At 42.9% G+C, this 27081-nt stretch overlaps 1 protein-coding gene across 1 annotated transcript in view; it reads right to left on the reverse strand.

Annotated features, from left to right (window-relative positions):
* ZNF830 (zinc finger protein 830) overlaps window positions 1–27081 on the reverse strand; it is a 100766-nt gene that overhangs the window by 52672 nt on the left and 21013 nt on the right. The window contains exons 4-6 of the mRNA XM_039332129.1: window positions 7152–7185; window positions 4543–4775; window positions 2885–2975 (exon numbers count right to left, since the gene is read on the reverse strand). Of these exons, the coding sequence (XP_039188063.1) occupies window positions 2885–2975; window positions 4543–4775; window positions 7152–7185 (358 nt within the window). The remainder of the gene's footprint in view (window positions 1–2884; window positions 2976–4542; window positions 4776–7151; window positions 7186–27081) is intronic.

Raw genomic sequence — 27081 nt, forward strand, 5'->3', positions numbered from 1 at the left:
TCCTCTAGACTTTTAATTTTTAAAACCTAGATGCAATCTTCTAGGCATAGCTTTTCATCAAATAAACATATGCTACATATCCAGAAATAATTCAGTTAATTTTAAAAGGGCTACATGCAAAGCTTTCTCTATTTGAAGATTGTGCGAATGTAAGGAAAACAATGAAAAACATTTTCTGTCAAAACTACATGTTTGGATGTGCAGAGGTAAGAAACTTTGCTTTGTGGCATAAAACAATAAAACTATTCTAGATTTTGGCATCAGTTTTTAACATATTCAGTGAGAAACCCGTCCCAAATCTCAGGAAATATGTGGAGCCTATCTATAGATAAGAACACAATATTGAGGACAGAAATTAATATAAAACTTTGTCATAAATTCTGAGGAGATACAATTGCAGAGTTTGTAATAACTACAGGTAGACCCTGTTTAACAACTAGTTACAGTTATGACTTTACAACCAGTTCTTTCATTTACAACCATTATAGCATCCTCATAGTCACATGATCAGTTTGTGGGCACTTTGCAACTGGTGGGCATTTATTGGTCACATAATCAACATATATGCACTTCAAAATCAACTTCTTGCTCGAGAAACTAGAGGTGGACTTAAAGCACCAAATTTGAAATTATATTATGATGCGGCCACTTTAACTTTAGTAAGTGACTAGCTCAATTTAACAAATAGAGATATTCTTGTTCTTGAAGGGTGGGATTTATTATATGGTTGGCATGCATATTTAATTTTTGATAAGAAAGTAGATTTTGGTCTTTAAGTCACATATTTTAAGATATGCTTTACTTCGAGTTTGGAAAAAATATTATTATAAGTTAAATTATAAAATACCTGTTTGGGGGATCCCTGGACAAGCAATCCAGGGGGTTTCTAAGGGGGTGAATTTTGACAACATTTCGTATAAAGAGTTACTTATTTGGTCGGGTACTGATTGGCAATTAAAGTCTTCTGATGTGTTAAGGCAAGAAAACATTTTACAATCGTGGTTTCAATACTTGCAAATTGTGCAGAGATGGACTTTGGATAAGAAAGTGGGAATTACTTTAGTAGATGAAAATTTGGTAATTCAGATCAAGGTCAGAAACGTGCCCATATTAAAAGAATTTATAATGAGTTAATAAAATTGGATTCAGAAACAGAGTTAGTTAAAGATTGTATGATTAAATGGGCCCAGAATATTCAAGAACCGATCTCGTTGGACTTATGGGAGGAAATTTGGACTAGAAATGTTAAATTTACGCAGGCCCAGAATTTGAGGGAAAATTTTTACAAAATGTTTATAGATGGCATTTGGATCCTAAAAAGTTGTCTTGTATGTACCCGAACCTGCAACCTAAATGTTGGAGATGTGGTTGCTTGGATGCAACCTATTTTCATGTTTGGTGGACCTGTAAAGTTATTAAAGCCTTCTGGATTATGACTGGTGGAACATTCAAAAGGTTTTTAAAAGGAAGATTAAGTTTATTCCCCAACTGTTTCTTTTGGGAATTTTCGTGGACTTTAATGTTAAAGAAACTATCTTAATGTTGAATTTAATAACAGCAGCAAGATTACTGGTGGGTCAATATTGGAAGAAGGATATTCTGCCTTCTTTAGAAGAATGGGTATTTAAGGTTTCTAATTTAGCAGAAATGGCTAAAATTTCTGCTTATTTAAAGGACCATTCACAAGAGAGATATTTTAATGTATGGAGAAGATGGATAGAATATTTATTTATTTATTTATGAGACTTATATACCGCTTTAAGTGCAAGCACTCTCTAAGCGGTGTACACCAGTAAGCAATGTATATATATATATTTACATTGCCCCCAACAATCTGGGTCCTCATTTTACCTACCCCGGAAGGATGGAAGGCTGAGTCAACCTTGAGATTGGAACCGCTGACCTGCTGAACACAGTCAGCTAAAGTGGCCTGCAGTACTGCACTCTAACCGCTGCGCCACCTCGGCTAGAAGAAGAAATATGGAACTACAAAGTTTCACTTATTCTATGAGTAATAATTTTGTTTATAAACTTATGATGTCAAAGTTTGAAGAGAGTTAAGGGTTTTTATGATTTTGTTCATTGTATAATTAGTAAACTTAAATAGATTATGTTTAATATGTTTGCATAATCCTGTATTTTGCTCTGGGAAGTTGGGGGGGAGGGGGTGGGGGGAGGGGGGTGGATGGGCTGAAGTTTAAGTAGTTCAGATAAAGTAGAAATAGTCTTATTGTATATAATATTAATGTTTTAATTTTGAGAGAGGAACTGCTCGGGCATTTCCCCTGGACTGCATCAAGAGGGAGGAGAAGAAGGTGAGAAGTAAGTAGGAAGGTGGAGGTGAAGGAGGAGAGGGGGTGAGTGAAGAAAAAGAGGGAAAGAAGTAAGTTGGTTTGAGGTGGGATGCGGTTTGGGGGAAAATGGGTGGGCAAGACCGAATGTGGCGTGTATCAATTTGTTTTATTTTTTATCTGAAGTATTTGTAAGATTGTTATGTATTGTAAAGTTGAAAATAAAAATTTTTACAAGAAAAAAAAATCAACTTCTGAAAAGCAAAATCAGTGGAGAAGCCAGCAGTAAAATCACAAGTCACAGTCATATGGTGTCTTGCTTAACAACTTGCCATTTCACTTAACAACTGAATAGAAAGTGACATTATAAGTCTGTCACAATCACATAATGTTTCACTTAGCAATCACATTGCTTAGTGACAGTTGCCAGTCCCAATTGTAGTCATTAAGCAAAAACTACATATAATGCTATAATAAGTAATTTAATTTTCTGATAATATTAATGAAATGTACTGGTCCATAGTTAATTCTAATTAAGGGAGCAAAATAATTCAAATTAAAATATTACTTAATTTTTGTTCTAGATACTTGACCTTTGATGAATTTTTTCTTGTGGTTCTGCCTTCTGTACAGATTTTGAATGGAATAACTGAGGAGTAGCTAAAGCACTGTTCTCCAAGTAGTCTACAAAACACAAGGTTATACTTAAGCACAGCCTGCAAAATATGTAATTTGCTACTAAAATAGATATATTAATTGTGAATAGTACAGGGAATAAACTGAAAAAGGTTGGCTAACAATTTTTTCCATGTAAATCAACACCAGTAGATCAAATTTAGAATGAACTGAGCAGGAAATTCTGGTCTGAGATTGAGATTAAATTAAGGCACCTTAAACAGATATAAGGGGAAAGAATAGCATCCATTGCAAACTGTGATGATACCAAAATGACAATAAATATAGTGTCATATTTGCACAAATGACATTATTTCTATACAGAACCGTTCTTTCTTACAATACAGCATTTTCATTATTTACTTCCTTTGTCCCAGGTATGGATGCCCATTTGTGGAGACATTTCAAGAGATCCAATGTTGAAGCAGGTTGAGCTTAATCTGCAGGCTTAACCTTCTCCTGTTCTACTTTATATTCAGTGTTAACAGTCAGTTAACTATAGCAGGTGTCTGTGAAAGCACTGGTGCCAAAGTTAACATTGGCTGGGATGCTAATAGCTCCAGATTGACCTTCATGTGCTGGGTCTACTGTGTTCATACCCATGCACACCTCATCTGTCATATCAGTCATGTTCAGGCTTTTGGCATGGAAAGTGCTGGGTCTATACCAAGGCACAAACACCAGGGCATGATGCAGGAGAAATAAGACATTTAACCACCATGCGGAACACCTATCTCTTTCTCTCTGCATCCTGCAACCATAATACTGCTGAAAATACTTTGTGAAAGAACCTGGAGTCAAGGCCAATCAAAGAGAGAAGGCAGCAAAATCTGTCACCTTCCATCTCAATGAGTGATGCTCGTGGAATACCATTAACTGATGACATTGGACTATGCTGTTGCTGCCACTTGAGAACTGCTTCAAGCATTGATTCAGGGGAAGAGGCAGGCTTTTAAACTCAAATAAGGGTTGATCTGAAAAACAGTGAAAAGGAAGGATAAGGAAATCCTTCTCACTATTATTTAGTTAAACCATAACCTGTTCTATGATACTGAATAAAACTAAAACTAAATAAAATGTGAGTGAGATATAGAAATTGCCTTAGAGACAAATAGACCAGGCAATTTCATATTTATCACCAGTCACTACAATACCAGAAAAATACTAGATCAGCACCAAATTGAAAGGTTCCAAAGCAGCAATTATTTGTTTCATATCTTACACTCTAGCCAGTTCTTGATTGGTTATGTACAGAATGACTTCTTTACTGTGCCATGCGCTACTTAAACACTTGCTTCTTTATTTCAAAATTTCCTCCAGAAACCTCGTATTAGGGACATGACTGCCCATTCCCATGTTGGCCCAGACAGAACAGCCCTCCTCAAAGCAATTGCAAAAGTCAAGGATTTTGTATTAAAGTGCTTTGTATATATCTAGAAACCAAACCATTTCTTCAAGATAAATTAAGCTTGCATTATTATTATTCATGTCATCTTTGTTCTAGTGGCCTTGGATGATAGGGTTTGGGATTTTGGGGAGATAGTTATCTGATGGTATCTACAAATGTTAATCTTACCTGCTGATGAACAGGCTACAAGTTCTGCTTTTGGAACAAGATCTGAAGATGTTTCATATTGAGCTGTTGTTGGCAATGGAGCTTTGCTGTTCTTCTCTGTAATTTCTTTTGTCATCTCGTCTGTCCTTCCTTCCTCTGTTTTATAGTTTCCTAATAAGACACCACTTGAATCTTTTGAAGATATTGTTTCTACTTCTGTTTGCTCAATTTTGTCAAAAAAATCTTTTGGCAGCCTAAAAAAGAAAGGCAAAAATGTTAAATGCAGTCAGAATACAAATCAAAATTCAGACAATCAACTTAACTGTTTTTCCTACTTCTATTTTAAAATGCATTACTGTAATCACAAAGCTGCTGCAAAAGAGATTTGTCCTATAGCAATACATGTTGAATCAGTCATTCAGTTTTTTCATGCAATTCATAATGTTGAAAAAGCCAATTATTTGAGATATAGTGTCTCAGTTCTCATGCCAATCTATTCATATAGGAATAATATTACTTAGAGCATAGGAAAAACAACCTGAACATTTTTTAAAAAATATACTCATTCTTATAGAACAGAGGTGTTAAATTCGCAACATCACATGACGTGTTGCGATGTATTGCGACTTTTTTGCCATTGCCGGCAATGGGGTGGGCGCGGTTTTGCTACAATGCATCTGGCCCGCGGGCTGGCAGTTTGACACCCGTTATAGAATACTATGCAAAATCTTATTGTAACAGAGATTATAGATTACTATTCTAGAGTCTTTACGTCCAAGCAGCAAACTCATCATCATCTTCATTCTAGCCATTGTCTATCCACTACAGAATGAAGGCCTCTTCCACATGTTTCTAAACAATATGGTCTTGAGCTTTCTTTTGCCAGTTGGTTACGCAATACTTTTTGATGTCATTGATCTATCTTGTTTTAGGTCTCTTTTGTGGATGCTTTTTATCAAGTGGAATCCATTCTATGACTGCCTTAGTCCAGCTATCATCAGTTCTTGCTATGTGACCAGCCCATTTCCATTTCCATTCTTTTATTCTCTTGAAGATATCATAAACCTTTGTTGGTTCTCTAATCCATGTGCAGGTCTTTCTATCTTGTCTTGTGATGCTGAGCATATATCTTTTCATAGATCTTTGTGCCACTCATAGTTTTTGTATCAAGGTTAGTGTCCAATTTTTGTATCAATTGAGGTTAGTGTTTCACTGGCATATAAAATAGGTAACACATACTGATCAAAAACATTTCTCTTCAGGAATAGGGGAGGTTGTTCTTGAAAATTATGCTTAGCTTGCCAAATGCCTGTCAACTACATTTAACATGCTGTTTCATTTCCTTTATTATATTACCTTCCCTTAAGATCTGTGGGCCTATATATAATAATCTACTATATCTAGTTCTTTTCCAGATACAACATTTTTCCACTTTGGTTAATTTAGTAAACATAACTTGGCTCTTTTTCAGATTTATTTTTAAGGCAAGTGGTTCTCCTGCTTTGTGCAGCTCTTGTATGTATCTTTGTAACTCTTCTGGGTCTTGTGAGAAGAGAACAACGTCATCTGCAAATCTTAAGTGATTTAAATAGGCGTCATTGATTTTTATTCCATTTTTTGCCCAGTCCAGTTTACGAAATACTTCTTCGAGGCAGGCTGAGAAAAGGATAAGTAATATTGTATTGTCTTGTTGTACACATCGTTCTGTTGAATTCCACTTTAAGATCATTGAGGCAAATTGTTATCACTGTTTTTTCAAATATTGATTGTAGTAAAGCAGGGGTGTTAAACTGCCGGCCCATGGACTGGGTTGCATCATATAGAGACCGGGACACCCCAGCTCCGGCAATGTAAAAAAAAATTACAACACTTCACGTGACATGGTGAGTTTGACACCCGTGTAGTAAAGCTTATGTAAGCAGCGTCTATGCCTTAATTGAGCACTGCATTAATTATTGCTTGCTGGAATACTAAGCAAATGCCTTTTCGTAGTCAATGAAAACTGTGCACAGAAGCATGGTGTATTCATTGTGTCTTTCATTGACTTGTTGAACAATTTGGATATGATCCATTGTGCTGTAACCAGTACTGGACCCTACCTGTTCAGTTGGTTGTACATTATTTAATGTTCTCAATATTCTTTTTGCTATTATCTTGGTGAAAACCTTGTAGATGACTGAAAGAAGGCTTATTGGGCAATAGTTCTTTAAATCATCTTGAGCCCTTTCTTATATATAAGAATCACTTCAGCATTTTTTCATGCATCGGGTATTTTTCCGAGGTATCTCGAGGCATTTGCTAATCTTGTGTAAAATGTCACAACCAGCTTTTAGCATTTCAACTGTAATACTCAGAACTTTATAAGCTTTGCCATTTTTCATTGATTTTATAGCACAAAGCAGCAAACTATTTAGAATTAAACTCCTTAATATAATGGCACTATATTTTAGACATCTGCAGAAAAGTGAAAATAGCAATAAAATAAACCTACTAGTTTGTCACACCAAAAGTTAAGTTAGAGCAATTTCCTCCGCATAGTAATTTTGTACAAAAAAATAGAAAACAAATTCTATTTTATATCTTTACTTATGAAGAGAAGAGAGAAATGCAAAAAAGAGGTAACAACTTACCTAGAAGAAACTGCTTGTGGGTGGTCACTAAAATCTGAAAAAAAAAAGATATTTAATCAGATTTATATCAATAGTAGCTTTGTATATACTGTATAAGATTTTATCTCATTCTTATTTTTTATCAACTCAGAAATGGTATAGTTAATGCTCCCAACTCCTATTTTTCCCCAAAACAACAAGCCTATGAGTGGGTTGGGATGAGACAGAGTGACTGATTTAAAGTCAACTACCAGGCTGTCTGCTCTCCCTGGTTCGGCTTGGCTCCTCACAGGAATCCTGCAATCAAAGACTGGAAAGGGGAGGAAGATGTAAGGGCAATAAAGCTGTGTGTACGTGATAGGAAATTGGGAGGGGAATGATAGGTGATAAAGACCAAAGCAGCCCAGATCCAATGTGTACCAGTGTCCCAAGGCTAGGCAACCTGAGAAAATATGTGGATTATCCCCAAACATCTCAGCGTTCTGAAAACATTTTGGAAAGTTTTGAATGGCTGGAAATGGACTGGTCATGGGGGGGGGGGAGGGATGGGATGCGGATGAACTTTTATCTATCTTTTGAGCAAGGAAAAATTCAGACCCAGCTTGACTTTACTGAAGCCAACACTTTTAGTAAGAGAACCCTTTGCTTTAACTAAATGGAGTCGGGGGTGTTTCTTTCCTAAGGGATCAGACTGGGGCAGGTCTGTCATTAGGCTAGCTCTGCAGTTGTGATCAACCCAAAGAGAAAATCATCTCTAACATGGGGACCATGCAAACAATGTTGGCTGAAGGGAGGAACCAGGAAGAAATTGAAGCCCGGGAGAAGGCATCTTCAAAAACCCCTCTTGGAGGTCTGGATCTATCTGAGTGGCTGGAAGAGGACAACCCACTAAGACCCCAATGGTCCCTCGGGGCTGGAAAAAAGGAAGAGTGAGAAGAGAAACCCATGTGACTGACATTCATCTCTTGGGGCCAAGGCAGCCACTGGCAAGAAATGCGAGTAAAGCTGGAGGAACTAGAGGAAAAATTGACTGCATGCGAGCTGGAGAAAGAGGACTGAATGCTGAAGTATGCCATTAAGATCCTGAGGACAGCTTTTGGTAACCTCAAAACACAAGAAGCCCTAGTTGGGCAGCACATCCCACTTACCAGCCAACTCCAGCCACAGTGAGTGATGGGGCAACCACCTTGGCTACTGTGATGGCAGCAACACAGAGTTGCCCAACAGCAGCAATTGTCCCAGCACATGGCTCCGCAGCCTAGCACACACCAGTTGCAGGGGCAGTGCCTGCACGGGAGAGACACCAGCCCTGGGAGTAAAGTTCAACAGAGACTCCAAGCGATTGAAATTCTTCCTGGTGCAAGTTCAGACATACATGCAAGAGTATGGTCCAGAAATAGCCACTGAAATTGGCTAAAGTGCAGTGCCTGACCATGGCAGTGGAGGGGACCGCAGCTGAATGGATGATCACCCTCCAAAATGATGACGCCTCGGAGTTGAGAAACTTCAACCACTTCATGGTTGCACTTCAGAAGCACTTCAAAAAACCCTTAATCGAAGTCAGACAAAGTCAGAGACCGCATAAAGACCGTCAGTCAAGGGCACAGGGGAATGGTACATCCAGGAGTTTCATGACCTGGCCTGCAGATTGACCAACTGGCCAGAAGACATCTTGATCAGATGTTTCTGAGATGGGCTATAACATCTATATCTCCAGGGATGCCCTCACCACCCTCTATAGCAGAAAAAGTGGAAACTGACTGACCGAGCCATGGGTGGTGAAGATTCCCCCCCCCCCGAAAAGAAAGAGGCTCCAAAACAGCCTCTACGTGAGTAGAGCCCCCAATGATCCACTGGCTGCTTTAGGTGTGGGAAAGAGGGGCACCGAGTTGCCAACTGCCAAGTGCACCCCCAACCCAGAAGGTGACTCAGATAACCAGTGAGACCACACTGAAGGGAATAGAAAACGTAGAGTTCACCCCATTCCTCAAGAAGGCAGGAGAATTCCAACCAGCCCGGTGGAAAGCGAAGTGGACTGTGATGATGATCCCTTGGTAAGTCACCCAGCCAACCCAGTAATTATCCCCTTAGAACTGGCAGTTTGATCCTAGGGGTGCAAGGGAACCTCCAGGACTTGGGGTGCATCAGATACCTGGTCAACCCTGCCTTGGTTGAGAAACTGGCCATGAAACTCAAACTACCTAAAATGCCCATTGCTTTTTGCCAGCTGGATGGCTCAGTGGCAGGGGGAAATCACAGCAACATATGTCACCGAGTCAATAGAGTTGAGAATGGGTGCACACATAGAGATCCTGAGCTTCATCGTTGGCTCTGGCATGGAGAGACCCCTTGTGTTAGGACTGTCTTGGCTTCTGAAATGAAACCCCTATGTGAACTGCAGGAGATTGCTAAAAAAATCCAGTGGGCTGGCTGTCAGAAGCCTATTCTAAGCGGCAGCAGACAAAACCAAAACAGAAGGTGGGAGCAGCTGCCAAAGACCAACCCCAAGTTGATCCTTGGATCTCTAAAGAGTACTGGGACTTATGGGATATCTTCAGTGAGAGAAAGTCAGATGCGCTCCCACCCCACCAGCCAACTGACTGTTCCATAGAAATTCTACTGGGGACCAAACTACCCATGACCCCTAGGGAACTGGAGGAATTGCGGACTTTTATGAACAAAAACCTGAAGTGGAGATTCAGCCAACCTGTCAGACTTTTATGGAAAAAAGGAGACCCCTCATCTATGAGTGGACTATCTGAGCTTAATGCTTTGCATGTGGAAAGTGTTAACCCACTTCCCCTCATTAAGGACACGCTAGCCTGTTTGGCCAAGGGGAAGATCTTCACCAAGCTGGATTTGCAGGAGCGAGAAACAAAACAGGGGATAAGTAGAAACTGGCTTTCAATTATCCCTTAGGATTTCTAATTACGGGTTCTCCGTTTTGGACTACAAGGGGTCCCTGCTGTGTTTCTGCAGCTAATAAACAAAAGTCCTGTATGAACACCTGTTCAAAGGACTGTTAGTTTACCTGGCTGATATTTTAATCTATACTGAGACTATGGCAGAAACTAATCAGAGCTGTGCTCAAGAAGCTTTGAGGTTGGCACTAGAAGAGAATATCTAAGTAGACATTAAACATCCTGCAGTTTTTCTAAATAAATAAATGCTCCTGATAATTCTGCACTTACTGCATCTGATACATAGAGCTGAAGATGAAACAGTTTTCAATCTGGCCTAAAAACTTGTAAACATTGAAAAGAATGTAAACATTGATCAGATGATTCCAACCTCACTGCTGAGAAGTGAATGACAAATTTTCTACTGATTCAAAACAGAGGGAGAAAACAGCATAGAATTGCAGATACTATGATAGATACTTCATCGAGTAGCTGATATTTGAGTAAGATGTACAAAAGCCAAGACATAGTATTGTTTGTCTTAGTTAAACTGTCATTAAGCTGCAGTAAATCATTATCAATGGAAGAGAATATTTGTAGCTCAGGGTTGAATTCTGGGATCCTTGGTGCTCTCTGAGCTTGGTTGTTTTCTTCCAATATTTCATTACCAAACTAGGTAACATCAGCAGTGCTAGAGCAGAGTGATAATATAAAATGAGAGATTTGCTTATTTTATATATCAGTGACTTGCCCTTTCAGTGTGGTGGGAGTGATCTTGGTGGTTCCATTGTTGTTTATTGTTAGCTTGTTTATCTGAATTGGTGGTTCCTTGATAGGTATTGTTTACTTCTTCATTGTTATCTAGAGTTAATCTCTGCTCATCTGGGTGTTGATTGCTGGTAAGGAGGTGTTTTGGTACTTTTGTTTTCTTTTTGGCTTTTTGATTGTCTCTCTTAAAAGGTATATAGATGTTATTAATCTCTATGTGCCTGTTGATGGCTGATTCAAGTGCCAGCTTCCAGGAATTTTCTATTGTCTTTGGACTGTGCTTTGTCTAGGATGCTCAGTTTTCCAGTTGAAATTATGTTTTAAGTCTGTGCATGTGTTGTGAAATTAAGGAGTTTTCAATACGTCTTCTGACAACTAATTGGTGTTCATAGATGTTATCTGCTATTCTTCTGCCTGTTTGTCCTACACATGTTGTAGATGACTGCTTTTCTTCTGGGGCTGCTTGGTCTTTTTGGTATACTTAGGATATCTTGGAGGGCTCTGGTTGGTTTATATGCCTGTAGAACAAAAAGCTAGAGGACTAGCAGAGCACATCCATGAACACCAGTTAGCAGTCAGAAGGCATAGTTTCAACTGGGAAACTGTGAGCATCTGAGACCATCTATGTGCCATTCAAAGAGACAATCAAAAAGTCAAAAAGGGAACAAAAAGACCAAAATACCTCCTCACCATCAATCATTACCCAGATGAACAGAAATTAACAGTAAGATTAACCTAGACCAAGAAAAAAAGTAAACAATTCCCCAAGCTTCTAGTTCTAGTTCATGGTGATAGTAATCACCTACAAAGTCCTCCATAGCATATTGGCTGGTTATATGAGGAAGTACTTCTCTGCCCTAATTTCTGTCCACTATGTAAAATCCAATAGAACAGGTAAGCTTTGGATATCACTTATTATCTAATGTCATCTGATGGGATCTAGGAAGTATGCTTTCTCCGTTGAGGTACCTACTCTTTAGAACAACGTCCTATAGCATATGTAGGTTCAGATTGACATGGTCCTGCAAGCTTTGAACACTCTTTGAAAATCTGAGTTTTTCCTAAAACTCTGAGATAGGAATGTGCCAGTGCCTGCTTCTATTATTTCTCTCCCCTATTTAATTGCTATTTACTTTTTAAAAAAATATTGTACTTGGACTGCCTTAAAAAATAATTAAATAGATAAATAGGCGCAAATCTTAGAAGGGGCGTTGTCTTACCTGAACGTCTTTTCTCAGCATGATGATGTAGAATCCACTGGATGGGTTATTTCAGCCTTCCTGCTCGGATAGACTAGGTCAGAACTTTGGCCACGCCTCCCTCACGGTGTGTCTTCCCAGTTTTGACGTGGCGAAGCATCTCTGATGAAGTCTGGCGCATTGGCTCCAAATATCAAGTCACCTGCCTAGACTACCTCAAGGGAGGGTGTGGATTCTACATCATTATGCTGAGAAAAGGCGTTCAGGTAAGACAACGCCCCTTCTCCAGCATGATGAGTGTAGAATCCACTGGTTGGGACATACCAAAGCTGCTCATGTCTCTACTGGGGGGGAAGTCTAGGCTTGTGACCCCTGAGAAGAAACTACCTGTTGTATGACCCGCCTCCCAAATGCAGCATCCGCTGCTGCAAAACTATCTATCTTGTAATGTCTAACAAATGCGGACGGGGAAGCCCACGTCGCAGCCCTACAAATCTCCTCGACCGAGGCTTGTGGGGACCAAGGCGCAGACACGGTAGCACTGCGCGTCGAGTGAACTGTGATGTGCGTGGGAACTGGAAGTGACTGGGAAATATAAGCCCGAGAAATGCATGCCCTAATCCACCTGCCTATGGTAGAAGATGAAACCTTCCAACCCATGGCAGAGGGTTGAAATGACACGAATAAGGCCTCCGACTTGCGAAAAGCCGAGGTTCATTTGACACAGTGACGCAGAACCCTGTGTACATCCAATTTATGCCACTGCCATTCCAGCCTATGTGAGAAATGCGGGTAAAAATTGGGAAGGAAAATAAAAAAAATTTCTAAAAAAAAAATAAAAAAAAATTTGGGAAGGACTAATTCCTGGGACCCGTGGAAAGATGTATTAATCTTCAGAATGAAGGAAGGGTCCAATCTGAGGACCACCCTGTCCTCAAAAAAGGTACACAGATCAGCCCTAACTGAAAGTGCGGCCAATTCCGATATCCGCCAAGCTGACATGATAGCTACCAGGAAAGCCACCTTTAAGGATAGAAAATGAAGAGAACAAGAACTGAGAGGTTTAAACGGAGGAGAAGTCAAAGCCTGCAACACCTTGGGTAAATCCCAAGACGGATAGCGATGTACCATGGGCGGTCTGGAGTTAACCACCCCTTTTAGAAAGGCACTGACTGCCGGATGTTGTGACAAAGGACCCCCATTATTGCAGGAAAGGACCGTTGAAAGGGCCGTGATCTGCCTGCGGATGGTACTTGTTCAGACCTTTCAACAGATAATCCAAGATGTTTGGAATCGATACCGACAGCGGGTTAAGATTGTGCTTGGAGCAGAAGTTTCTCCACGTGCCATCATAAATTCTGTTTGTCGAAGGTCGTCTCGATGCTTGAATCATCAAGATCACCCCCGACGAATAGGATTGCCCAGCTAAATTTTCCCGCTCAAGTGCCATGTAGCCAACTGGAGCCATTGTGGATCTGGATGTTGAAGGTTCCTCTGGCTGAGAGCCACTCACTCCGGTGGAATCTTCCACGGTGGCAAAAGCGAGAGGTCCACAAGGTCAGCAAACCACGGATACCTTGGCCAATGTGGAGCTTTCAAGATTACCTCCGCCCTTTCCTGGATCAGCTTGCGGATGGTTGCCTGTAACAATGGAAGGGGAGGAAAGGCATAATGTAGACCCCCCCCAGCCACTGACACCGAAGAGCATCCGTTCCCTCTGCTCCCCGTGTCGGGAACCTGGAGAAGAATCTGGGGAGTTGGGTGTTCGACGGGGAGGCAAAGAGATCCACGAGAGGAAGACCAAACTTCCATGAGATGTCCCTGAACAGATCCGGGTCCAGTCGCCACTCCGAGTGGTCCATCGTGGCCCTGCTCAGGGAGTCTGCTTGTTGATTCACCTCCCCCAAAATGTGTTCTGCCCTGATGGATGCTAAGTGGGACTCCACCCACAGACCCAGATCCAAGGCCTCCTGCATGAGTGACCAGGATCGGGTCCCTCCCTGCTTGTTGACATGAGCCTTGGCTGCCACGTTGTCTGTCAGAATCAGGACATGTTTCCCTTCCATTAGGGATGAGAACTATTGGAGTGCTAAATGTATGGCCCTGAGTTCGAGCCAGTTTATATTGTGAACTAGGTCCGACCGGGACCATTGACCCTGTGCCAGATGAGTCTGGAGATGTGCACCCCAACCGAATAGACTGGCATCTGTGGCCAGGGTGAGCCTGAGAGGTTCTTTGAAGATGGTCCCCTTGGTCATGGCGGACAACATCCACCACTGGAGAGATAACAAAGTGTGGTGTGGAACCCTGACCCTTCTGGTGGAAGAACTGAGGTTCTGTTTCTGGAAGGGAAGAAGGAACCATTGGAGGCGTGAAGCCTGGCCCATGGAACGATCTCCATGCAAGACACCATCTTTCCCAGGAGCTGGGACAGCTGCACCAGGGGCACCATTTTGTCCTTCCGAACTTGAAGTACTAACTTCCAGATGCTGACCCAATGATCCTGGGAGAGATAAACCTTGCAAATCTCCGAATCTATGATCACCCCTAGATGGAGAAGGCGCTTTGTGGGGATCATGTGGCTCTTCTTGAAGTTCACAGAGAACCCATGAGCTTGAAGAGTTTGTATCGTGATCTGCAGGTCGGACTGTGCCGCCTGAACAAGAATGTCGTCCAGGTAACACTGCACGCGCACCGGCATCAACCTGAGGTGAGCTGCCAAGACTGCCAAGATCTTTGTAAAAACCCTTGGAGCTGAAGATAGACTGAAGGGAAGGGCTCTGTATTGGTAATGTCGGTGCGTGTGACAAAACCGAAGGAACCTGCGGTGTTCTGGGAGTATGGGAATGTGTAGGTACGCCTCTGTGAGGTCTATTGAGGAGAGGAAATCCCCTTTTCTGATGCTGATGAGAATAGACTTTAGGGTCTGCATCTTGAACCTTCTGTAGGTCAAAAAGTGGTTTAGATCCTTCAAGTCCAATATCACCCTCCATCCTCCTGAGGTTTTTGGGACCACAAACAGAATGGAATAAAATCCCTTCCCTTCTTGGGCCTTTGGAACCTGTTCTATGGCCTGGATTTCTAACAGATGGGAGATAGCTATGGCTACTAATTATGATTTGTTTACGTTTCGTGACACTGGGCACCGTATGAATCTGTCTGGATGGGAGGAGTAGAACTCCAGGGCCAGACTGTACTTGACTGTCTCCCTTTCCCAAGAGTCGGTGGTGGTCGCTTCCCAAATGTCGCTGAACAGTGCCAGCTGACCCCCGATGGGAGAGTCCTCCCTGGCGTCACTTGGAACGCCTGTACGGGCGGCCCCCTGATCCCCGAAAGGGACGCTTGGCCTGGAACTGTCCCCTGGCTCCCGTGCTTTGGCGGTCCTGCGAGCGATCCTGCCTGGGGGGGTAAGGATCTCGAGCCTCTTGACCAATCCCAGGACTGCCCCGCCCAAAAGGGCTGTCTCCACTCCCAGGGGTTACTGGGACGGAAGGGCTGTCTACGAAATTCTTGTTGCGGTCTCCTATCAGACCTTTTGGAGGGATGAGCCAGGATCTTGCGCTTATACTTGCCCTCAATTATTTGAGGTTCCAAGATTGGACCAAACAACAGAGTATCACTGTATTTAGATGTGGACAAACACCACTTTGACTTTAAGTCTGCTCTCCATTGTTTCAGCCATAGCAGTCTACGAGAGGCCACCATGGTGCAATAGATCTGGCGGAGTACCTGGTCGAATAAAGAGAAGCATCGGCCACATATTCTGCAGCAGTCACAAGTTTTCCTACTGTCTAGTGTGTTCGAACCTGGTCAGGAGGAACAATTGCCTGAAGCTCACGAAGCCACATGATCGAAGCCCTGGCGAAGAAAGAAGACAAAGTAGCGGCCTTTATCACCCATGCCGAAGCCAGGTGTGCGCTACGGAGGGAGAGTTCAAACTTCTTGTCCTCCACTTTCAGTGCCTCAGCCATATCCCTGGAATAGCTGCTGCAGAAAACAGAGAAGTCAGGGGGGTGTCAACAGAAGGGACTTCCAAAAGGGAAGCAAATGAAACATTGAACAGTTTCTTCTCTGAACTGTTGGGAGAGGGAGGAGTGGCCAGGGAAGACCACTGTTTCTCCACTGTGGTACGGAAAACCTGCAGACAAGGAATCTGCTTGTCTTTCACCACCTGTTCCGCAAACAGCGGATTAGCCTCCTGACTGGTGGAGATAGAAGGTTTCTCCTTCTGTACCGAGGTGAGGTTAACTGTAGTAATGGCCTTTAACAGTAAAGACCGGAAGAGAGAAGTCCCGAAGTTGGCGCCTGCTCAGGCGCTGCCTCCTCATCCTCTGACATGGGCGTGTCATCTAACTCCAGGTCAACAGACTCCTCCTCTTCCAATTGGGAAGAGGTCTCCGAAACACCCAAAGCGGGGACTGTGGTACACCCTGTCTGAGATGGAGCGACAGACGGAGGTGGTTGAAAAGGTCGTTGTCCCCTGGAAGACATGAATTGTGTAAATGCATTTTGCATGAAAGACTAGAACTGAGCTGACCATATGTCACCCTGCTCCATGCAATTGGCACCAGCCTCAGCTGGTATGTAAATGCCCTCAGATCCTTGGTGAGCCAAAGACGATGAGGAGCTTTGGGGCCCAACCTGCTCAATTTCCCCCTGAAGAGACCAAGCCCGTGATTCATCATAATAAGAAACAACAGGAGGTTCAGGTGTAGGAATGTCCAGTGGAGCGGGGAAAACCATTTCCACTTCACTGGACCTGAGCCTTTGGGCTTTGGAGAATTCCCTCTCCAGTGCCAAATGTCTCCTCGAAGCCTCTCGCTCAGCCGATTTAGAGGGTTCCTTGGGAGAAATATGTTTAATTTTGGCCTTCTTTCCCCCCGCCCCCCCGATTCCAAATCAGTAGATCTGCACTTTGATTGAGAGGGGGGAATCCCTAAACTCTGTGATGCCTGAGGCGAGGAACTGTCTACCATTGCAATCCAGATATACCGAGTAGGAAATATCCAGATGGTGGGGGGAGACCAAGACGCAGATCTGGTTGACAGAGATGGAAAACCCATCCTCGCTCTGCACAACAGCAATGGCAAGGGGCAGTCAGATAGTTCTCTAGAACTGTCTGTCTAGGCCAGTGACTAATGCCACACACTAATATCAACAAGTGGATTAACAACGCCCCTTCGCTCAACTCACCCCAAAGCTCGTGGAAATTCAGTAGATCTGCGGTTTGTGCAGAATCAAAGTACGAATCTATCATCCAAATGATCCACAATAAGTATCTGAGATCAGTTGTATAACTTTCCCCCAAGATAGGACTGACAAGTCAGGCCTGTAAATGAGGATCAGGCCTCTATGCTGTGAAACACACCGAGGCAATCCAAAATGGCTTCCTAGTACAAAAGGTCCCACTCAAGATGGCGACTGTTCAGGCCACACCCAAATTGGCGGCCGTTGTTTCTGCTGGCTTCAAAATGGCGGCCGCCTGCTTCCCACGCAGTTAGAATGGCGACTGCACCTCCCTTATAGCCTCCCAAGGAGGGCAATTACGCAAGGAAAGGAATTGAGGGAAAATAATCCCCAGCCAGAAACCGATTCCAGAGCTGGTTAGAATTAAAACAATAATTCCCTGAAAACAGGCGGTTAATCGAACGTTCTCTGCTGCCGCGATCTCGGGATCCAAGCAGAAACCTCGTGCATCCGAAGTCGAAGGGAAGCCTGAATCATTTGAGACCCTAGGGACTCCGATTTGCCGAAAGGCAGCCGAACCGCTGGCCCGCGGCTCCGCTCTTCGCTGCCTGAGAGCTGAGTCCTCAGCCGGAAAAAAGGGATTTTGCTGCTCCCCACAGAGAAGCCTGTGGCTAGAAGCCAGAAGGCCCCAAATGAATTTTAGCGTGAAAACTAGCCAAATCACGAAATTTAGATCCAATTTAAATCAACTGCCAATTGAAAAGCTAATTACAATTTAAGAAAGAGATATCAATTATAAAACAATGCCAAAAATTGAATTAACCTAGCCTAAGAGAGCCAATTTTCTTGCGCCCAACCGAGCTCAAGACTAAGTCAAAACTGGGGAAGACACACCCTGAGGGAGGCGTGGCCAAAGTTCTGACCTAGTCTATCCGAACAGGAAGGCTGAAATAACCCATCCAGTGGATTCTACACTCATCATGCTGGAGAACAGATGAGTTCTAAACTTCATAGAAGATAAAAACAGAGAAAAATGAAGGGTGATGAAGTGGTGCTAAAAGCCAGTCCTGCTGCATTCACATACAGTTTAACAGTTCATAATGTATTCTTATTCCATTAAATGATTATCTGAAATAAAAATTATTAATCTGAAACATTTTTAATGGTTCTTCACACACACATACATACACATACACACACACAAACTTGATCTTAGCCAAAAGGATAAGGTTCTAGCTCTCAGAGTTAATCAACTTTCCATTTAATTTTAATGGGTCATACAGTGAGGGAAAAAAGTATTTGAACCCCTGCTAATTTTGTACGTTTGCCCACTGACAAAGACATGATCAGTCTACAATTTTAATGGTAGGTTTATTTGAACAGTGAAAAACAGAATAACAACAAAAAAAAAATCCAGAAAAACGCATTTCAAAAAAGTTAATCATTGATTTGCATTTTATTGATTTATTTGATCCCCTATCAATCAGCAAGATTTCTGGCTCCCAGGTGTCTTTTATACTTTGTTATACAGATAATGAGCTGAGATTAAAGGGAGAGCTCCTAATCACAGATTGTTACTTGTATAAAAGACACTTGTCCACAGAAGCAATCAATCAATCAGATTCCAAACTCTCCACCATGGCTAAGACCAAAAAGCTGTCCAATAATGGACATATTGGTATATTATGAAACGCATCCAGGGAAACAACTGGCACTAGTATTTTTAGATGCTCAAAAGGCATTTGATAATGTTTCCTGGCAATTTATGACTCAACAACTAAAAACAATAGACTTTGGACAAAACTTTATAAATATGATTGAAACAATATACCACAAACAAACAGTAAAAGTGATTGTAAATGGAGACTAAACAGAGAACTTTGAGATAAGAAAAAGTACAAGACAAGGACGTCCACTATCTCCATTGTTATTTATCCTAACTTTGGAAGTTCCAAATAGAAATAGGCAAGATATAGAGATTAAAGGACTAGAAATAAAAGGTGAAACTTATAAACTGCAAGCATTTGTAGATGACTTGATATTCATCCTAGACTAGAGGAACCTTTAGAGATGATTCCTAAATTATTGGAAAAGATACAACAGTATGGAGAAATAGCAGGATTGAAAATAAACAGAGAAAAAACTAAAGTGATACTTAAAAATCTCACAGATAGACAAAAAAACCCCCAAATGTCAGAAAAAATAGAACTACAAATAGTCAAAAAGGTTAAATACTTGGGAATATATCTAACAGCAAGATGTTCAATGATAAAAGAAGATAACTATATAAAATTACTGAATCAAATAAAACTGAACCTGGAAAAATGGAAAAACTTGCAATTGTCGATGTTAGGAAGAACTGCTATGGTGAAAATGAATATATTACCAAAAATATTGTTTTTATTCCAAACGATACCTATAAAACTAGAGAATTTTTTTGAAGACTTAAATTCACTAATTTTGAGATTTATTTGGCAAAGGAAAGAAAGCTAGAATCAAACTGAAAATGTTACTAGAAGCTAAGGAAAATGGAAGTTTGCGCTTGCCAAAGTGGGTTTTATATTATCAAGCATCTGTACTAACATGGGTAAAAGAACGGATAATTCTTAGAAATAAAAGGTTGTTATATTTGGAGCGACATGATTTACAACTTGGTTGGCACGCTTTCTTATGGTATGGGAAAAATAAAATTCATAAGTATTTTCAAAACCACTATATAAGAAACGCATTATTACTAACATGGGAAAAAATAAAATGTAAAATATACTTGAAAATTCCAGGATCACTTTCGACAATGGAAGCATTTGTACATCCAAACTTAGTCAGTTTCAAGAAAACATGGACATGTAAAAATATAAATTTTGAAGGGAATTTAAAATCTAAACAAGAGATGGAAAATCAGGGTATTGATCTATCATGGTGGGCATATTTACAAATGCAACTTAGATACAATAAAGATGTTAAACTATATGGATTTTATAAAGAGCAGACATTTGATCAGACATTATTAACCTCTGATGAGACATTAATTAAGAAAATCTATAACTTTTTATTGAATTTGAAAATAGAAAATGAAAGAAAGAAACAATAATAATATGGGCAAAGAATTTTGGATATAATATAGATTTAGAAAAATGGCAAAACTTGTGGGAAAGAAATTATAAATTGACAATGTCAACTTTGTAAAAAAATCTATATAAAATGTTTTATAGATGGCACTTGCCACCAGCAAGATTAGCAAAAATGTTTAAAAATATGTCAGATAGACATTGGAAATGTCGGGTACTTATTATCATGTATGGTGGACATATGTTAAAACAAAAAGGTATTGGACAAAAATACATACTTGGTTAGAAAAGATGTTGGGAAAACATGTAGATTTTAAACCTGAACTTTTTTTATTAGATATAATGCCAGAAAAGATTGATAAACAAAGTATATACTTGGTTCTACATGTAATAATAGCAGCAAGAATCATATTCGCACAACACTGGAAAAATGAAGAAATACCACCAAATGAAGAAATAATTTAAAAAATACTAGAATGTGTGGAAATGGACAGACTTAATTTGAGATTGAAAGAAAAAGAAGAAACAGAATACTTTCAAACTTGGGACTTATTTTATCAATGGCTGGAGAAAAGGGGCGTTGTCTTACCTGAACGCCTTTTCTCAGCAGAATGATGTAGAGTCCAATGGATGGGTTCTATGACAGTCTTCCCGCCCGACAGACTAGGTCAAAACTTTGGCCACACCCTTCCTTTGGGCGTGACTCCAGTTTTGACTGAGACGAGTTGTTTGTTGAATTTTATATATATAGCAGCTCCTTGTTCGATGCCTGCCTAGACCTAATACCTGGGGGGGTTTGGACTCTACATCATCCTGCTGAGAAAAGGCGTTCAGATAAGACAATGCCCCTTCTCCAGCAGGATGGCTGTAGAGTCCAATGGATGGGACATACCAAAGCCCTCATGTCCCCCTGGGAGGGAGTGTCTAGGCCACTGGATCCTGAGCAAACTTGCTGTAGCACTCTTCTACCAAAGGCAGCATCCGCTGTGGCAAAGGAGTCTAAACGGTAATGTTTAACGAATACGGAGGGAGAAGACCAAGTTGCGGCCTTACAAATCTCTTCCACCGAGGCTTGTGTGGACCAAGCTGCTGATGTGGCCGCGCTGCGTGTTGAATGAGCCGTCACGTGTGGGGGCACTGGAATTGCCTGAGAGACATAGGCTTGGGCTATACAAGCCCTGATCCACCTACCGATGGTAGAAGATGAGACCTTCTTCCCCATAGTGGATGGTTGGAAGGAAACAAATAGAGCTTCCGTCTTACGAAAGGACGAAGTGCGCTTTACGTAGTAACACAGCGCTCTACACACGTCCAGTTTGTGCCATCTATGTTCTAGCCTATGTTTGGGATTTGGACAGAAATCAGGAAGAGTCAGTTCCTGAGATCTGTGGAAGATGCTGTTTACCTTTGGAATGAATGCAGGGATCCTTCCTGACTGATAATGCTGCTAGTTCCGAGATTCTTCTCGCTGAAGTGATAGCAACTAGAAAGGCTACCTTCAAGGATAGATGATGGAGAGAACATGAGTCGAGAGGCTCAAATGGGGCTGAAGTCAAGGCTTGAAGAACTTTAGGCAAGTTCCAAGACGGATACCTGTGTGTAACAGGAGGTTTAGTATTGACTGCTCCCTTTAAAAAGGCGCTAATCGCCGGATGTTGCGACAGAGAAGTTAAGTTGTCACAGGAAAGTACAGTTGAGAGGGCCGATACCTGTCTACGAATGGTGTTGACTGATAGGCCCTTATTAAGTCCTTCTAATAGGTAGTCTAAGATATTGGGAATAGACACTGAAATTGGATCTAGGTGATGTAGAGAGCACCACCTGCAGAACCCCTTCCATGTAGCGTCGTAGATCCTGTTTGTCGAAGGCCGTCTTGATGCTAGAATGATCGATATCACCCCTGAGGAATACGATTGCATGGCTAAACTTTGCCATTCAAATGCCAAGCGGCTAGTTGCAGCCACTGAGGGTCTGGATGTAAAAGCTTGCCCTGACTGAGTATTACTCGGTCCGGGGGAATCTTCCACGGGGGTGATATTGAGAGATCCACAAGGTCTGCAAACCACGGACGCCGTGGCCAGTGTGGAGCAATCAAGAGTACTTCTGCACCTTCTAGGATCAACTTGCTTATGGTCGCCGGTATTAATGGGAGTGGTGGAAAGGCGTACAGGAATTGCGCCGGCCACCGACACCTGAGAGCGTCTGTTCCTTCCGACCCCGGAGTCGGGAATCTGGAGAAGAACCTGGGTAGTTGCGTGTTCTTCGGAGTGGTAAATAGGTCCAGGTGCGGTTGCCCGAACCTCCGGGAGATCTCCTCGAACAGAGCCGGATCCAGACGCCATTCCGATTGGTCCACCTTGGCTCTGCTCAGGGAGTCTGCCTGGAGATTTGCCTCCCCTGAGATGTGTTCCGCTCTGATGGAACTCAAATTTGCTTCCGCCCACTGAGCTAGAGCTGATGCTTCCTGCATCAGTTCCATGGATCGTGTTCCTCCCTCCTTGTTGACATGGGCTTTTGCTGCCACGTTGTCGGTTAGAACGAGAACGTGTCTTCCCGTTACTAGGTGGGAGAATTGGCGTAGAGCCAGGTGTATGGCCCGAAGTTCCAGCCAATTGATGCTGTGAGTGAGGTCCGACTGTTTCCACTGGCCCTGCGCTATCTGAGTTCCCAGATGGGCTGCCCATCCAAATAGACTCGCATCTGTCGTGAGCGTGACTCGGTTCGGCTCCCTGAATATGCTCCCCCTGAGCATCATGGGAGATATCCACCAATTCAGTGATTTCAGCACATAACTTGGTACCAAGACCCTCCTGCTGGAGGTACCGAGGTTCCTCCTCTGATAGGGGAGGAGGAACCACTGCAACTCCCTTGAGTGGAGCCTTGCCCATGGAACAATGCCCATACAAGAGATCATCTTCCCCAGGAGCCTCGAGAGCTGTATCACAGGTACTCTCTTGTCTCTCTGAAGCTGATGAACCAGCTTCAAGATGCTGCTTCGGCACTCCTGGGAAAGATATACCCTGCACTGCTCCCAGATGCTGGAGCTTCCTTGTAGGAGTGAGATAGCTCTTTTCTACATTGACTGAGAATCCATGATCCTGTAGAATGCAAATTGTGGTCTGGAGGTCTAATTTTGCTTGCTCATGTGAGCTGGACTGAATCAATATGTCGTCCAGATAAAACTGTACACGCACCGGCATCAGCCTGAGATGGGCTGCTATTACTGCTAGAATTTTGGTAAATACCCTTGGGGCTGAGGATAGACCGAAGGGTAGAGCCCTGTACTGGTAATGCCGGTGTGCGTAGGTAAATCTGAGGAATTTGCGGTATTTGGGATGGATGGGAATATGCAAGTACGCCTCCGTGAGATCTATTGAGGATAGGAGGTCGCCCTTCCTGACACTGGCTAGGATGGATTTTAGGGACTGCATTTTGAACCACCTGTAAGTTACATAATAATTCAGGCCTTTCAGGTCCAGAATCGCTCTCCACCCTCCTGATGTCTTTGGGATCACAAAGAGGATGGAGTAAAATCCTCTTCCTTCCTCTTCCTTTGGTACCCTTTCTATGGCCTGAATTGCCAAGAGGTGTGCAATGGCCGAGGTTACCAACCTTGCCTTGTGTGCCTTTCTGGAGATGGGACATCTGATGAATCGGTTTGGTGGGGGAGAGCAAAAGTCTAAGGTCAGGCCATGCCTGATTGTTTCCAGTACCCAGGCATCGGTGGTGGTCTGCTCCCAGACCTCGATGAAGTTCCCTAACTGACCCCCTATGGGAATGTCTTGCCTGGCGTCACTTGGAATGTTTAAAGGGTCGGGCTCCCGATCCTCTGAAGGGACGCCTGGATTGGGATTGGCCTCTGGCTCCCATGTTTGGGCGATCCTGGGAACGATCCTGTCTCGAATAGAAGGATCGTGAGCCTCTAGACCAGTCCCAGGATTGCCCTGATCGAAAGGGCTGTCTCCAGTCCCAGGAGGTTCCTGGGCGGAAACCCTGTCTCCGGAATTCTTGAGTGCCTCTCCTATCCAGCTTCTTTGATGGGTGGACTAGAATCTTTCTCTTGTCCCTGCTCTCACTTACATGTGGATCCAAAATGGATCAAAACAAGAGTGATCCACTGTACTTGGACGTTGATAGCTGCTACTTGGCCTTTAGGTCTGTTTTCCAATTTTTAAGCCACAGTAGCCTGCGGGAGGCTACTGTGGCAGCAATTGACCTTGCTGCATACTTGGTGCGTGAAGTGAGGCGTCAGCCATAAATTGTGAGGCAGCCAGTATTTTGGCCAAAGTTTGGTGAGTTCTGACCTGATCAGGAGGTACAGTGGTTTGCAGCTCGCGAAGCACATAATACAGGCCCTGGCAAAGAATGACGAGGAAGTTGCCGCCTTGGCCGCCCAGGCTGTGGCCATGTGGGAGCGACGGAGGGAGCGTTCAAATTTCTTGTCCTCTGGTTTCAAGGCCTCCGCCATGTCTCCTGGAATCGCAGAAGTGGAGAATAATGAAATCAAGGGACTATCTACTGTGGGAACCTCTAGCATGTCTGGAAAGGAAGGAGACACATTAAATAGTTTCCTCTCCATGCTGTTAGGTGTAGGTGGAGTTACTAGGGAAAACCATTGCTCCTCTACAGAGGAGCGGAAAACCTCTGGACAAGGAATGTACTTATCCTGTGTTACTTTTTTGGCAAAAAGGGGGTTTGCCTCCTTACTTGTGGAAGGATTTTCCTCCTGAACTGAGGTTAGATTGACCGTTGAGACTGCCTTTATTAAGAGTGATTTGAGTAGAGCTGGATCAAAGAGGCTAGAGTTTGTTGCCTGCTCAGGAGCGGTCCCTTCGTCCTCCGAAAGGGGCATGTCATTCATGTCCAGATCTATTGATTCTCCCTCTCCTATTTGAGAGGAGGTCTCAGAGATATCTGTAGCCGGAGCCTTATTTCGTCCCTTAAGGGATGGTTGAAAGTTTATCTGACCTTTAGAGGCCATAAACTGGGAAAAGGCATCCTGCATGAATGCCTGAAATTGGGCGGACCACATGTCCTCTTGAGCTTTGTCATTGGACGCAGCTATAGTGGGAGTATGGTCCGGTGATGATGCTGGTGAGGAAGAGTGAGAGGAATCCATCTGTTCAGTTTCCCCCAGAGGAGACCAAGATCTAAGGACTTCCTGGGAAGTAGGTTCTGGTATAGGGGCCGCTAATGGGGCAGGGGAAACCATGTTTGCCTCATTGGATCTGGTCCTCTGGGCCCTGGAGAATTGTCTTTCTAGAGCCAAATGTCTCCTCGAGGCCTCTCGCTCAGCTGTTTTGGAGGGTCCCTTTTGGGTAAGGTGTTTGTTTTTGGCCTTCTTCTTCCCCCCCACATCAGATTCTGCGTTTTTGTTGTTGTTGTGGGGGGGTAGCTGGGGACCCTGTGTAGCTGAATGCGAGACACTGTCTGCCATTGTGTCCAGGTACCCCGAGTAGGCAATACCTGGGATGGGGGAAAACACTGACACGCAGATCAACTACAGAGTATGAAGGCTGCAAGCCTGACTCTGAAAACAGACAATGGGAAAAGCCCTGTAAGGCCAGTGACAAAAAGTCACCTTAAAGAACAGCTGGGATAAATTGAGAATTTTCTCACACTCCTTCACCAGGTTAATTATTAGAAATAACACAGATTAATTAAGAAGTGATTGGATGGAAATATTGTATTGTCCCCCGTTTTCTGGGCTGTTAAAAAACAGTCCCGAGGAAGTGAAAAACTTCGCTCTCCCTCACTCTCTGTGTCAGCCTGCTCCCAAGGAAGGAATGGAGGTGCCTGAGAGAAAAAAAACTCCGGGTGGTGGAACCACCTAAAATGGAGGACAGTGATGAGCACAATCAAAATGGCGATGAGGGAGAAGGCCACGCCCCCTAACTGCCAACTGCCAAAGTCACGAGGCTAAAATGGCAATTTCAGGCCCTAGGGTAACCCCCATCAGGTAAGTTGAAGGGTGGGGGGGGGGGTTTTCAAAAATCCCCTTTTTGAGCCGATAACGCTGTAACTTATCCAATGGAGCGATCCGCGATTCTGCCTGGCGTTCCGGAGATCGCGGGCCCTTCGCGCTGCTGCTGAGGGGAAAGGGCTCTTTCCTAACGAGGAGGTCTGTAAGGATCCCTGTCCGGTAGAAAAAAACGGCAATCTGCGGACCTGCCGGTCGCTCTGGGGGGGCGCGGGAGCCGCGCGTCTCAGCTGTTTTTGGTTTTTTTTGACAAAAAACGGAGCGAGGCTAAACTTTACAGGGCCGTCTCTCTGTGCGATCTTCACAGATATGCTCACCACGCGGTTCAAACGGACCGGCTCGGTGCTCCAATTTAATCACCGGATCGTCTCCTGTGCTCACTGAGAAATTCAGATGACTACTAAATTAAGGTAAAATTAGAGTTTTCTGACTATCTGCGGAGCTAATTTTTTCTGCTGTTAACAGGCTACGAGACTAAGTCAAAACTGGGGTCACGCCCAAAGGAAGGGTGTGGCCAAAGTTTTGACCTAGTCTGTCGGGCGGGAAGACTGTCATAGAACCCATCCATTGGACTCTACAGCCATCCTGCTGGAGAAGAATAAAGGATTAGGAATTAAATTTGTATTAGTGAATGATAAACTCAGACAACATGTTTGTTGAATAAGTACTACTGAATGTATAAAAAAATTAATAAAAACTTTTATTTAAAAAAATGAAATGCGTTTTTCTGGATTTTTTGTTGTTATTCTGTTTCTCACTGTTAAAATAAACCTACCATTAAAATTATAGATTGATCATGTCTTTGTCAGTGGGCAAACGTACAAAATCAGCAGGGGATCAAATAATTTT

This window comes from Crotalus tigris, unplaced genomic scaffold (assembly GCF_016545835.1).
Source record: "Crotalus tigris isolate CLP2741 ecotype Arizona unplaced genomic scaffold, ASM1654583v1 scf7180000017623.1712378, whole genome shotgun sequence".
Taxonomy (NCBI): Eukaryota; Metazoa; Chordata; class Lepidosauria; order Squamata; family Viperidae; genus Crotalus; species Crotalus tigris.